General features: G+C 42.5%; 1 protein-coding gene across 1 annotated transcript; it reads left to right on the top strand.

Annotated features, from left to right (window-relative positions):
• Nucleotides 1-6795: 6795 nt before the first annotated feature.
• LOC118838076 (thyroid hormone responsive) lies at nt 6796-12961 on the top strand. The gene is made up of 2 exons (XM_036745285.1): nt 6796-7301; nt 12110-12961. The coding sequence occupies exon 1, from the start codon at nt 6848-6850 to the stop codon at nt 7274-7276; it is 429 nt and encodes a 142-aa protein (XP_036601180.1). The 5' UTR covers nt 6796-6847; the 3' UTR covers nt 7277-7301; nt 12110-12961.
• Nucleotides 12962-13492: the final 531 nt, after the last annotated feature.

Here is a 13492-nt window from a genome sequence, read left to right as displayed (position 1 = left end):
GTTTTTTTGAGTTGAATCATACCATCGGAAGAGTTTGCCTTCAGTGACCTCTCCCTCTCCAGACAGCCCAGGCTGGGAGTGCAAGAGGCCTCACATGTTTAGCTCTCATGTCTCCCATCTGGGTTTGCACAAGGTCCACAGACAGGACATCAGGGCCCCAGGCAGTGCAGATACTCCGTGCTACCCCCACTCTAAATCTCGAGGGCTTTAACCCCAATTCATCTGGTAACCAATGTGGTCTGTAACATGGGCTTTGAAACCTTCAGGAGGACTGGGAGCTTTTGGGGTGGGAAGAATGGGGGGCGGGGATGGGGAGGGGAGGAGAACAAGCATTTATATAATGCCTACTATGTGCTAGGAATTGTGATAAGCAGCTTACAAATTAATTTAAGTACTCTGCATTTTCCTGCTGGAGGTAGACCATAAAGTCTATTCACGAAGACTGTGAGTAAAACACCCAGTTCTCCTACCTATCTGACAGCTCCTTCTCAGTCTCTGTTGTTGAATCTTCAGGTCATGCCCCCAGCCTCTGGTGTCCTAAGGTCTCTGTCCTGAACTCTCTTCCCTTCTCCATCTGTGGTACTTCACTGGGTTATCTCATCAGTTCTCATGAATTTATTTACCATCTCTATGCTGATCATTCTCAAATCTTATCCAGATCTCACTTTTCTGCTGATCTCATCTCATATCTCTAATTGTCTTTAAGACATTTTAAACTGGATGTCCAACAGACACCTTAAACTCAACGTGGCGGTAACTGAACTCATTCTCTTTTCCACCAACCCCTCCTCCCTTCCAGACTTCCCTATTACTACTGTCTGGGGTATCCTCCCAGTTACCCAGATTTGTAACCTAGGTCTCATCCTTGATCTCTTGCTATGTGTCATATGTCAAAGTTGCCAAGGTCTGTCAACTTCACATTTGCAACATCTCTCAAATCCGCCCTCTCCTCTCCTCTGACACTTCCACCAATCTGGGATGAGTCCTCATCACCTCACACCTGAACTACTACAATAGCCTGCTGGTTGGTCTGCCTGCTGCAAGTCTCTACCAGCTCCAGGCCATCCCCGTTCAGCCGCCAAAGGGATCTTCCTGATCCTGTTACCCCCTTCTACTCAGTAAACTTCAGTGACTCCTCATCATCTCTAGGATCAAATACAAAATCTGCTGTTTGGTGACCAAAACCCTTCAAAAACTGTCCCCTTCCTACCTTTCCAGTCTAATTACACCTAAGCCTCTCACATGCAGTCTTCGATTCAGTGACGCCGGCCTCCTTGCTATTCCACAAACAAGACACTCCATTTCTCTAGGCTGAGCATTCTCTCTGGGTGTCCTTGATGCCTAGCCTGACCTTCCTCCCCATCTCTGCCTTCTGGCTTCCTACTTCCCTTCAAGTCCCAGCTAAAATCCAACCTTCTACGGGAAGCCTGTCCCAACCCCTCTTATTCCAGTGCCTTCCCTCTCAACTATTTCATCTTTATTCTCTATGTAGCTTGTTTGTATCTATTTGTTTGCATGTCATCCCCCCTGTTATTAGACTGTAAGCTCCTTGAGGCCAGGGACTGTCTTTTGCCTTTTTTGTGTGTGTCTATACCCAGCACTTAGCATTGTGCCTGGCACATAATAGGTGCTTAATAAATAATTATTGACTGACTAACCATTTAAATTCTGTTTCAGCACAAATTTTAATTATTTTCTCTGAATTCTATTTTTGTCATTCCACTGCCCCTACAATCTCAGGGTGACATGGGCAGTGAAAATGTCCCTCTACAGTCTGTCTTGGAGAGTGGGTTCATCTGTCACTCTTCTGACCATGTCGACATCACCCCCATGCCTCAGCTGCCTTCTCACCCTGGAAGATCCCTCTTCCCCCTCAAACCCCTCCTCCCATTGGTGGAACCTCCTGCAGCCTTCATTTGAGGCAAAGCTGAGGCCAGCCATCCTTCCTTCCTCTCCTGGCTTTGCTTCTGACTCTCTGTACTTTTCCACTGTGCCTCATCTACCTTCCCCTTCCGCCCCCAGACCCACTTTTTAGGCTTTCTTTTAGAAGTTTTTCTCACTCGTTAGAATGTAAACTCCTTCAGGTCAAGGACTACTTTTCCTTTTGCTTGTATCTGGATGCCCAGTGCTTAGCACAGTGACTGCCACATAGTGAGTGCTAGTTGACTTGACTCTTAATAGACAAAGGGGCACCATATTTTAGGAATGAAATCTCTTAGGAATCTTTTATTAGCTAGAACAGAATTCTGTTTTCATGCAGAAATGGGCTTCTATTCCTACATAAAACATCATGTAGGTACAAACATTAAACACAAAAATAAAACTCTAGTAAAAATATTTAGACATTTCAATATATTTAATATTTATTAAATTGATTTTTTAAAATAAATTTAAATAAATATATTTAAATTTCATTTTATTTTTAAAATTTGATAAATAAAATTTGTTTATTTTTCAAAATAAATGTTTTGATAGTAATAAATATTAAATAAACATATTTCAAATATTTTAGGTAAATATGTTTTAATAAATATTTTAATGAGTATTTTAATAATTTTTTTGTATATATCAATAAATATTTTTTAAAAGATCCCCATGGTAAGAGGTAAGCTGTCCTTTTCATTCTTACAGGTTTTCCCCCATTCTGGGCTATAAGTCAGTTCTCTTTACCCAATTGTTAGGCTTCACAGAGAGGGAGAATGGGTGGGGGGAGCTCTTAAAGGGGGATTCAAATGCAAAGGTGAAGACCAAGCTATGCTAGGGATCAATACGATTGCTAGGAAGGGAATCAGTGTTCACAGAGGACATTCACCCTCAGGTTTTGGCTGCCCACTCAGGCCCTTTGTTTGACTTGGCTGAAAACCTGTTGGATAACCTAGAGTTACATCTGCCCATGAGACCCATCTCAAGGTAATTCTAGGTCATATATTTCAATGGTCTGCCCAGATGCATCACATGCTATGGTTAGAAAGTCTTGGAATCATAAAATTCAAGCCTTCACACTTCAGGGTATCCTTGGTGTCATAGATGTGGCCAGTCCCTCCAACAGTACATATAGCAACCCCTCCAAATCTTCTCATCCTGTGAGACTCTCCCCTAAATCTTCCATGGGGTATGTGCAGCCTTGGAGCTTAGAGCAGGTTCCCTCCCCTGGCTTAGAGGATGACATTAGAAGCATTTCAGCATAATGGACAGGGCACTGGACTTATCGGCAGGAAGACCTGGGTTCTAATCTCACCTAAAACATTTATTAGCTATATGACTCTGGTCCAGTCACTGAACCTCTCTATACCTTAGTTTCCTCATCTACAAAATAAGGGAATTGGACTCCATGGCCCCTGAGGTTGCTTGTAGCTCTAAATCTATAGTCCTATGTCCTTGTCCCCTCTCCCATTCGTACAGCATTCTCAACAAGTATTCATTCAGCCTCTCTTTGAATACCTCAGTTGATGAGGTGCTCACTCTCTCACAAGGCAGCCCATTTCACTTCTGAAAACTTCTTATAAGGAAGTTCTTCCTAATATCTTCGTATCTACTTTCCTGTAACTTCTCCCCCTGCCCCCACCCCCACTGGTTCCTCTTCTCCCTTCTGAAACCCCCCGGAAAAAGTCTACCACCTATTCCCCATGATAACCTTTCAGATAGATTTTTTTTATTTTAATATTTTTTTCAATTACATGTAAAAACAATTTTAACATCCTTTTTTTTTCAAATTTTGAGTTCCAAATTCTCTCCCTCCCTCTTCTCTCCCCCTCATTGAGAAGGCAAGCCATTTGACATAGGTTATCCATGTGTCGTCATGCAAAACCCATTTCCATGTAAGTCATGCTGTGAAAGAAAACACAGACAAAAAAACCTTTCAGATATTTTAAGACAAGATCATATCCCCTTTAAATCTTCTCTGCTCTAAAAAGAACATCCGCAGTTACTCCAAATATTCCAGTTGGTGAGAACAAAATAACTCTTTATATTTGCACAGTGATTTTTACAACTTTTACAAAATTTCTGCTCACGTCAATTTCAGTTATTTCAACAACTCCAGGGTTATGGGCAGGGCCAGTGTCATCAGCCCATTTTGCAGATGCTATAGAAAAGTGAAAGGATTTAACAGGGATCTTAGTTCTTGGGGCGGTGGGGGAGAAGCGGCATTAGAACCTAGATGTCTGGAGTCCAAATTCAGTGTTCCACATTGCCTTCCAAAGCCTGGCTGGATGTCTGGTGGTCCTGAGATTTGAGGCTGGAGTTAACAGCCCAGATGTGAAAAGAAAGACCTGACTCAGGAGAAGAGGAATCCTTGTGTTCACTCGCCTACTTTTATCTGATAGATGCCCTTGGAGGAAGATGAAGAAGAGGCTAAAGATACAAGAGTCTGCCCTGCTCAGAGCCCCTCCTGAATCCCATGTCCAGTTCTGGGTGCCAAATCTTAGGAAAGTCATGGACAATACATCCTCTGGGCTTCAGTGGACAATAATCTTCATCGTAATCACTCACATCGATACCACCCACATATCTGTTCACATACGAATCTTAGTTCAGACACAGTAACTGGTTGTGTGACTGTGGGCAAGGCCCTCAACCCCTCTGAGCTTACATATCTTCATCTGTATAATCAGGATAATAATAGCCTGCCTCTCGGGGTTATCATGGGGATTGGAGAAGAGCAAGTATGAAAAGTACTTTGAAAACCTTAAAGCAAAATTTAGATGTGAATGACCCCAACTCCCTTCCCTGCAACATCCTATTTATTAAATTGTTCCTAAAGAACTAACTACCTCCATAAAGAAGATTATTTTCATGAAAGCAATTAATGACATTAGAAAGTATATACCTATATAAGGACCCTTCAGTGATCAGGGCCCCCTGCAATGAGAAACTTGAGGGGCAGTGGGCACCTCCCATGGACTGCTAGCCCACTGGTGTCAAACTTGAATAGAAATGGGGACCACTAATCCATACGTAAGTATTTCTATGGCTCATATATTGACTTAGTTTTAAAACGTAATATTAGTGGGGCAGTTACCTGGCACAGTGGATAGAATGCCAGGCTTGAAGTCAGGAAGACTTATCTTCCTGAGTTTAAATCTGGCCTCAGATACTAGCTGCGTGACCCTTGGCAAGTCACGTAACCCTGTTTGGCTCAGTTTCCTCATTTGTAAAATGAGCTGGAAAAGGAAATGGCAAATCACTCAATTATCTCTGCCCAGAAAACCCCAAATTGGGCCACAAAGAATTGGACATGACTGAAAATGACTAAACAATATTATCTATGATGTATTGCATTTGTAATTATTTTGTTAAATATTTCCCAATTCCATTTTAATCTGGTTGAGTTACACCCAGAATGTTACGGGCTGCACATGGCCTGTGGGCTGTGCATGTGTCACCTCTCTGCTTGAGACCATTTGTGACCAGGTGCACTGCAAATGAAGATTGCTCTTGCCTAAATTAGAATAATTATAATAACAACCGAAAATTCTAGAATATTGAATAGGATCATCCACTTCTATAGCCTTTATGTTGATGGTCATGGACTGTCAGAACTGTGAAAGTTCTGTGTAAAAAAAAGTTAGTTAGACAGGACCTTAGGAGATAGATAGATAGATAGATGGATGGATAGATAGACACACACACAGACAGAGACAGACAGACGCAGAGAGGGACAGAGAGACAGAGAGAGAGACAGAAGGACAGAGAGATAGAGACACACAGAGAGAGACAGAGACAGAGAGATGGCTAGATAGAGATATGATAGAGATAGTTATAGAGACAAAGAGAGAGGGATAGATAGGCAGACAGATAGATAGACAGACTGTTGGCAGATAAGCTTGAAAGACCATTAGGATGCAGTGTGTTAGGGTTGTTTAGAGACCAAGAGGGTAAAATGCTCAAGCTGGAATGGACCATAACATCACAGGATTTAGAACTGAAAGAAACCTTAAAGATGATTTAGTCTCATTTTACGGGTGAGGAAAGTGAAGACTGGAGAGGAGAGGTGACCCACGTAAGGCCACAAAGGCTGTAAAGGCCACAGGCAGCCCTCCTGACTACAGTTCTGTTCTAACTTCTCCTTGATGTCGTGCTCATCTGCTTCCAGAATCATGGCTTATTAAAGCTAGAAGGACCTTAAATATCAGTTAGTTCAGGGGGTCTTAACCTGGTGTCTGTGAACTTAGGTTTGGTTTTTTTTTTATTACTATATTTCACTATAATAGCTTTATTTTGTAATCTCATGTATTTTATTTTATTCACTTAAGAACATGATTCTGATAAGGGGTGGGTTGGCTTCATCAAATTGTCAAAGGGGCCCATGACACAAAAAAGTTTCAGAGCCTCTGATTAATTCAGTTCCCTAATTTTACATATAAAAACACCAAGAAAAGGTGATTTGCCCAAGGAAATGGTAACAAAGTGGGGGAAAGTATTATCAGATTCGATCAGGAAAGGTTTCCTGACCCCAGGATAGTGTGTTGTATGTATTGTAAAACAGAAAATCTTATTTCATCACTGTATTGCACCATAGCCTCAGAATGCAGGCCATGCTGGCCAGAAGCCCTGGTCTTCTGTTTACAAGCGGAAGGTTTCCAGGGAGAGAATAGCCATCTGCTTTATCAAGACCAGAATGGTTCAGTCACCTGACTCCACTCTGGGTTTCTTGAGATTGGCTAGAGATAGCGATATGTTTATCCACTGGCTGAGATGTAACCCATTTCATTCTCCAGTGCCCTTGGTCAGACTTTTCCCTCCTGCCCCCAGATCACCTTGAACCTTGGGGAACAGTCTATAAATAACCAGGCAATTTGCAAATCCACAAGCATCTCCCTGAGCAGTCACACTGGAAGAACCAGCGATGCAGGTCCTGAATAAATACTACCCCAAAAACTGCCTGCTCACCGTTATGGACAGGTATTCAGCCACCGTGAGGAACATGGAGCAGGTAGTCATGATCCCCAGCCTCCTGAGGGATGTGGTCCTGGAAGACACCGGCTGTGACAGCCCCACAGATGAGGCAGGTATCCACGACCTCTATAGCTACTACACCATGCTCAAGTCCATCCGAGCAGATGTGGAAAATGGGCTGCTGCCCAAGGACCAGTGGAAGGACAAGATTACCAGCTCGGATGAGGAGGAAGATGAAGAGAAGAGAGAGGAGGATTTGGACCTCGAAGCTCAGTTTCACCTTCATTTCTCCAGTCTCCATCACATCCTCACCCATTTGACCCTGAAGGCCAATGAAGTGACAAAGAAATACCAAGAAATAACTGGGCTGATGATGTAGACCCCAGGGTCCTGCTCTCTGTTAGGTGAGTCACTGAGCCTGACCCAAGGGGAGTCTGTATAGAGACCCTTGTCTAGAAGGAAGGAGAAATTGTAGGAGGGGAGGGCGGATAATAGAATAATGAGTATCTAACCCTTGGTGGCTTCTTCCAAAGCACTTTCTTTACAATCTCTTTATGAGGTAGGTGGGGCAAATATAACCCTCATTTAATAGGCGAGCAAAATGAAACCCAGAAAGGTTTGCCCAAGGTCATAGAAGTAATGTTGTAGACTGTTGTAGACTGACTTTGGAATTAGGACACTTAGGTTCAGCTAAGACCTGCCTGACCTTGGGCAGATCATTTGGCATTTCCAGGCCTCAGTTTTCTCATCTGTAAAATGAGGAATTGATGGCCTCTGAGGTATCTTCCACCTTTAACATTCTACAATCCCTCTCCTCTCTCTGTGTCTTTTTCTCTCTGTCTCTTCTCCTTCCTCTCTCTCTGACTCTTCCCTTTCCTCTCTCTCTCTCTCTCTCTCTCTCTGTGTGTCTCTGTCTCTCTGTCTCTGTCTCTCTGACCTTCAACTCATATTATGTGGGGTTTTTCCTCTCTGTTCAAATATCATTGAATTGACAAGTCTTTGTGTAAAGAAACAAAGAATTCAATATCAGAAGTACAAAGATAGGCACTTAAAACCAAGATGCAAGTAGAGTTTGATTAGACAACACAGCAGGAGTCATTGTCTCCAGAAGGTCCCCTGTAAGTAGATGGATGCCTGTGCACAAATGTGCGCATGGGCGCGCGGGCGCGCACACACACACACACGTACAACTGGGAGTTGACCCAGTAACCCTCTTCTGTGAGCACATTCTTACATGGTGCTATTTTATGTCACTTTATACACAAGGGTTCACAAAATTATGCTTACTGTGGGCACAGACCGGTTCATTTCTTCCTGGGGTATTTTATTTTGCAATTTATGTAACTACCACCAGGAGGCTATGGTCTTGTGGTCTGAAGAACTGGGCTTCTTGTATGGAGTTACAACAATATTAACATATTTATATAATATTTTGGGGGTAGCTGGGTGGCACAGTAGATAGAGCTCTGGGCCTAGGGTCGGGAAGACTCATCCAGCCTTGGACACTTCCTAGCAGTGTGGCCCTGGGCATGTCACTTAACCTTGTTTGCCTCAGTTTCCTCATCTGTAAAAGGGGCTAAAGAAGGAAATGGCAAACCACTTCAGTATCTCTGCCAAGAAAAATCCAAATGGGGTCTCAGAGAGTCAGACATGACTAAAATGACTGAACAACAGTACGATATTTTACAGATTACAAAGTGCCTTACATCTATTAGCTGTGTAGTGGGAAAACGTTGGAGTGAAGGCACCTAGGTTTAAGTCCTAGTTCCATTCAGTCAGTCAATAAACATTTATGAAGCACCTACTATGTGTCAGGCACTTTGCTAAGAACTGGGGACACAAAAAGTAGCAAATGACAGTTCCTGCCTTCAAGGAGCTTCCAATCCAGTGGGGGAGACAAGATGCAAACAACTCTATACAAACAAGCTACATGCTGGATAAGTAGGAAATAATCAAGTGGGAAGGTCCTGGAATGAAGACGGATTGGGAGGGCTTCCTGTAGAAGATGGATTTAAGTTGAGACTTGAAGGAAGCCAGGAAGGTCAACGGTCAGAGTGGAGGAGCAAGAGCATTCCAGGCATGCGGGACAGCCAGAGAAAATGCCCAGAGTTGAGTGAGGGAGGGTCTTGTTTGTGGAACAGCTGGGAGGCTGGTGTCCCTGGCTATAACTAATGTTAGGTAAGTCACTTAAACTCTTTGAAGCCCAATTTCTTTATCTGTAAAATGAAGGTCATAATGCTTGTGCTGCCTGCCGGGAAAGCCTTCTCTCAGTTGTAAAGCACTACAGAAATGTAACTAATAATCATTGAATTGAATCCTTATAACAGCTTGCGATACTGCCCGGGCATCTATTCTTACCCCTCTTTTACTGGTGAGGAGATTGAAGCTCAGAGCTGTTCAATGACTTCTTCCAAGTCACATATCTAGTAAGGGACGAGGTAAACGGAACTTGAGTCTTGACTCCAAGAGGAATGCTATTTCCACTATTCTGCCTTGACTCCTTGGTGACAGCAAGGCTCTGGTGGGCCGACAAGGTTGCACCAGGGTAGGTAGGGTAAGGGGGGGAGATACGGGGTAGAGGGATTCAGGATCCTTGCTGCCATTCAGACATTTCAGTTGTGTCTGACTTTTCATGACTCATTTGGGATTTTTTGGGCAGAGATACCATTTCCATTCCCTTCTCCAGCTTGTGTTACACATGAGGAAACTGAACCAAGCAGTCTTAAGTGATGTAACATTTAAAAAGGTTCAAGAGATATAATTTCTGGGCAATTTAATAATTTTATTAATAATGCTAGCATTTTAACAAAAAGATGATCATTTGTCCCTCTCTCTCTAGATCAAAGACAAACATGACAGAGCCAATAATGGCTTAAGTGCCCATCAGAAGAGGGATATTTCTGAGGGTGACAATTAATTCTGATGGATTAACAATTAATGAGAGAATGAATATTACAATGAGGGGCTGGACCTGAACTATGATTACATCATTTACTTCCAAGTTACCTCCAGCTTTTAGCAATCTATTCAAAGAATTTATCCTCATCTAAATCATCGTAGAACACAATGGCCTTCCAAACTGAATTGGGTCTGAATAGAGGAGAAGGTTAGCTCAACCTTCAGAGACTGAGGTCCTGAAATGAGGATAAAAGAAAAAAGGAGAAATCTGAATTTCTCCAAGTCATTGGTTATTAATAATCATCGACTTGCTTGGGGTCACATAGCTAGTAAATATCTGAGGTCAGATTTGAACTTAAGAAGAGCTATCCACTGCACCACCTAGCTGCCCTAATTCATGATCCTAGGTTGTTTTAAAATACTATGTTTGTGCTCCCAAAGAGATGATTAAAAAAAAATCAGTACCTTTTATTGCTGGGTCTTTCAGTTGAATTTGTATTTGAGCAGGAATCCTTTCAGTAACAGCCCTGAAAAGTGATCACCCAGAATCTCCCAGAAGACTTCCACTGACAGTGAACTCATTACCTTATGAAGCAGCTCATGGCTGTTAGAATAATTCCTGTGTTGCTATAAGATTTGAAAAGTGCCTTCCTCATGACCTCTGCTGCTTAGTTCAGTCCTGGCACAACTGGTACTTAATAAATGCTTATTCACTGATTGACATTCCTTTGAATAGGGAGTATATAATTATCATTACCTATATCATATCATTTTAAAAATCATGTTCACATTTGACAAATGAGGAAACTGAGGCTCAGAGAAATTACGAGTTTAGTCTAATGGTCATAAACAGCTAATAAGTATTAGAACTGCAATTCAAAACCATTCCTCTCCTGACTCCATGTTCTTTCTGTTATCCTATGTGGTCTGATTGTTGGAAAATTCTCCTTGATCTTGGGCTGAAATCAGTACACCTTCTCCATAATAAATAGCCCTTCAAACATTGGAAGTGAGTCATTCCTCTTCCCCCAAAGCTCCTATTGACCAGATGCAAACATTCCATCTTCTCAACGGATGCCCAGATGCCATGTTTTTGAGTCTCCTCACGTTGTTGGTTAACGCTCCTCTTATCAATGCCTTGTTCATATGGCATTCCAGTATCTCCCAATTACCTACAGGAGCAATTAGAAAGTGCTCTTTGGGGCGCTTAATGTCCTTCACAACCTGGCCTCTTCCCCCCTTTCCAGTCTTCTTAGACTTTGTGTCCCACCATTGACTCTGGGGTATAGCCATTCTTGCTCTTCTTCCCCCCGACATTCATTTCCCATCTCCAGGACTTTGCACTGGCTCAGTCTCTTCACCTTCACCTCTGCCTTTTTCCAATACTCAGCTCAATTGCCACCTTGTGCAGGAGGCCTTCCCAGCTCCCCCAGCCCCTTGAGCCTTCCCTTCCATGGCATCTCTCCCATTAGTGTGCAAGCTCCTTGAGGGCAGGGACTATTTTTGTGGGGTTTTGGGGCTCTCTTTGTACTCCTGGTGCATAGCAGTTCCTGGCCCCTAATAATTAATTACTAGATCACTTATTGTTGATTGAGTGATTGATGTGGTCTGATCAAGATTCTATTCAGGCATGATGACATGGACAGTGCCCCAGCCATCGAGTCAGAAGGCCCTAGTTTAAATTCTGATTTTGCCATTTATTAGCAATGTGACTGATGGAAAATGAGGAGAAATTCTGGCAGAGGAAGTAATGGACAGTAGAGATTGTGCAGAGTGTAGGAGGGCAGGAAAAGCAGAGAGGAAATGAAGATAATGATGCTTCTACTACTTCCTACCTTGTGTCCTGTGTAAAGTGATCATCTTCATCTGTAAGTGAGAGTATTGGATTACATGGGCTCTTTGGTCTTTTCTACAGATAAATGTACAGATATAGGGCCTATCACCTTCCTCATCCTCTTACTCATGCAGGCTACGATGGCTCAAATCGTGTGCCACAAGTAGCTTTCCTAATAACTGCTCATCTGTACCACCTTTTGGTGGAGGGACTGGTAGGATAAGTGCATCAGTATCATATTTGTAGATGAGGACACTGAGGCTGAGAGAGAGAGGAGGCATCCTGTCCATAATCCTACCTCCAATAAATAGCAAAGCCAGAACTGGAACTGGACCTTCTGACTCAGTGGTCAGTGCTCTTTCCATTTCATCATGAACTGCCTGAATTAGATCAAGCCAAACTCTTGGCAACAAGGGTGTCTGATCTCATCACATGGAGGAAAGTATTGACCCGTGTTTTCTTTTTCATTGAATCCCATAGGATGCTCCACAACTTATTTGGCTGAAGACAGCAGCCCCAGGCATGAACAATGAAAGACTCATGGGCATTGCAACATTTTGTGCCAGGACGTTTTGCTGGAGGCTGCAGAAAAGAGAACTCGGTCAAGTGTGCTACTTCCTTGGCTACCCATCTGGGACATTCCTCATGGACTTATTGCCAGGAACCAGAAGATCTTTGCTGACACCTTTGAAAACCAGCTCCAGTCCTGCCTCCCCTGGGTCAAGTTAGCAGGGGGTTGGTGGCTGATTTGCAGGGGATAGGAAGAGACCCTCTTTTCTTTATTTTATCTGAAGCTGTTTTTTCTCCCCTCTTACTTATGTTCTTCAGCTTTTGTCTCTCCTCTACTTCCTGATGATGACTGCTTTGAGGTTAAAAGTGGCAGGATTCCTCTGAGGTAAAGAGTCAGGAGGGCCCACCAGCTCCCCATCCCAGAACCACTGATCTTCTATATTAAAGGGTTTATGAACCACACCTTCCTACCTTTGTGTTGGAGACCCTCCAGCAGAGAAATGTGTCTGGGTTGATTTGGGAGAAGGTTATACTTTTCTTAGCTTGAATCTTCATTCAGAAATTTGAAGATACCCTACTTGCTAGACAAAACATATTTCCCTCCTCTCAGAAGGTGGACTACGGATATGGAATGCTGTATACAGTGAGCCACAGTTGATAAATGTTTGTTTTGATTGTGTGTTTTTTTTGGTGGGGAAGGGTGAACAGGGAAGGGAGGAAATGTTACAAGCCAGAGTTCAGTTAGGTGTGATTACTAGAAAGTGACGGTGATGTAAAAAACCCCAAAAATTAAAAAATAAAACCTTTTTAAAAAGCAAAAAAGATGTGGTCTGTTTTTTTTAATTCCATTTTATTTTCAGTTCCAAATCCTCTCCTTCTCCCTCCCCCATTTCCCACCCTTTGAGAAGACAAGAAAAACAAAATCCATTATAAATATGTATAGTCATGTGAAACAAATTTCTGCATTAGCCATGTCCAAAAAAAAGAAAGAGAAAAGGATAAATGAAAAAAAAAATGTTTTAATCTATGTTCTGAGTCCACCAGCTCTCTATCTGGAAATGCATAGCATGTTTCACCATATGTCCTCTGGAACTATGGTTGGTCATTATGTTGATCAGTTACTAAGTCTTTCAGAGTTAATTACCTTTATAACATTGTTATTGTATAAATTATTACTCTGGTTCTGCTTACTTCACTTTGTATCAGTTCATAGAAGTCTTGCCAAATTTCTGAAACCCTCCCATTCATTGTTTCTTATATCACAAGAGTATTCCACCATATTCATACCATAACTTATTCAGCCGTTCTCCAGTTGATGGGCATCCCCTTGGTTTCTAATTATTTGTTATCTCA

The sequence above is a fragment of the Trichosurus vulpecula genome, chromosome 2 (genome assembly GCF_011100635.1).
Source record: "Trichosurus vulpecula isolate mTriVul1 chromosome 2, mTriVul1.pri, whole genome shotgun sequence".
NCBI lineage: Eukaryota > Metazoa > Chordata > Mammalia > Diprotodontia > Phalangeridae > Trichosurus > Trichosurus vulpecula.
Note: the sequence above shows the minus strand (reverse complement) of the source record. Positions and strands in the feature narration are given on the sequence as shown.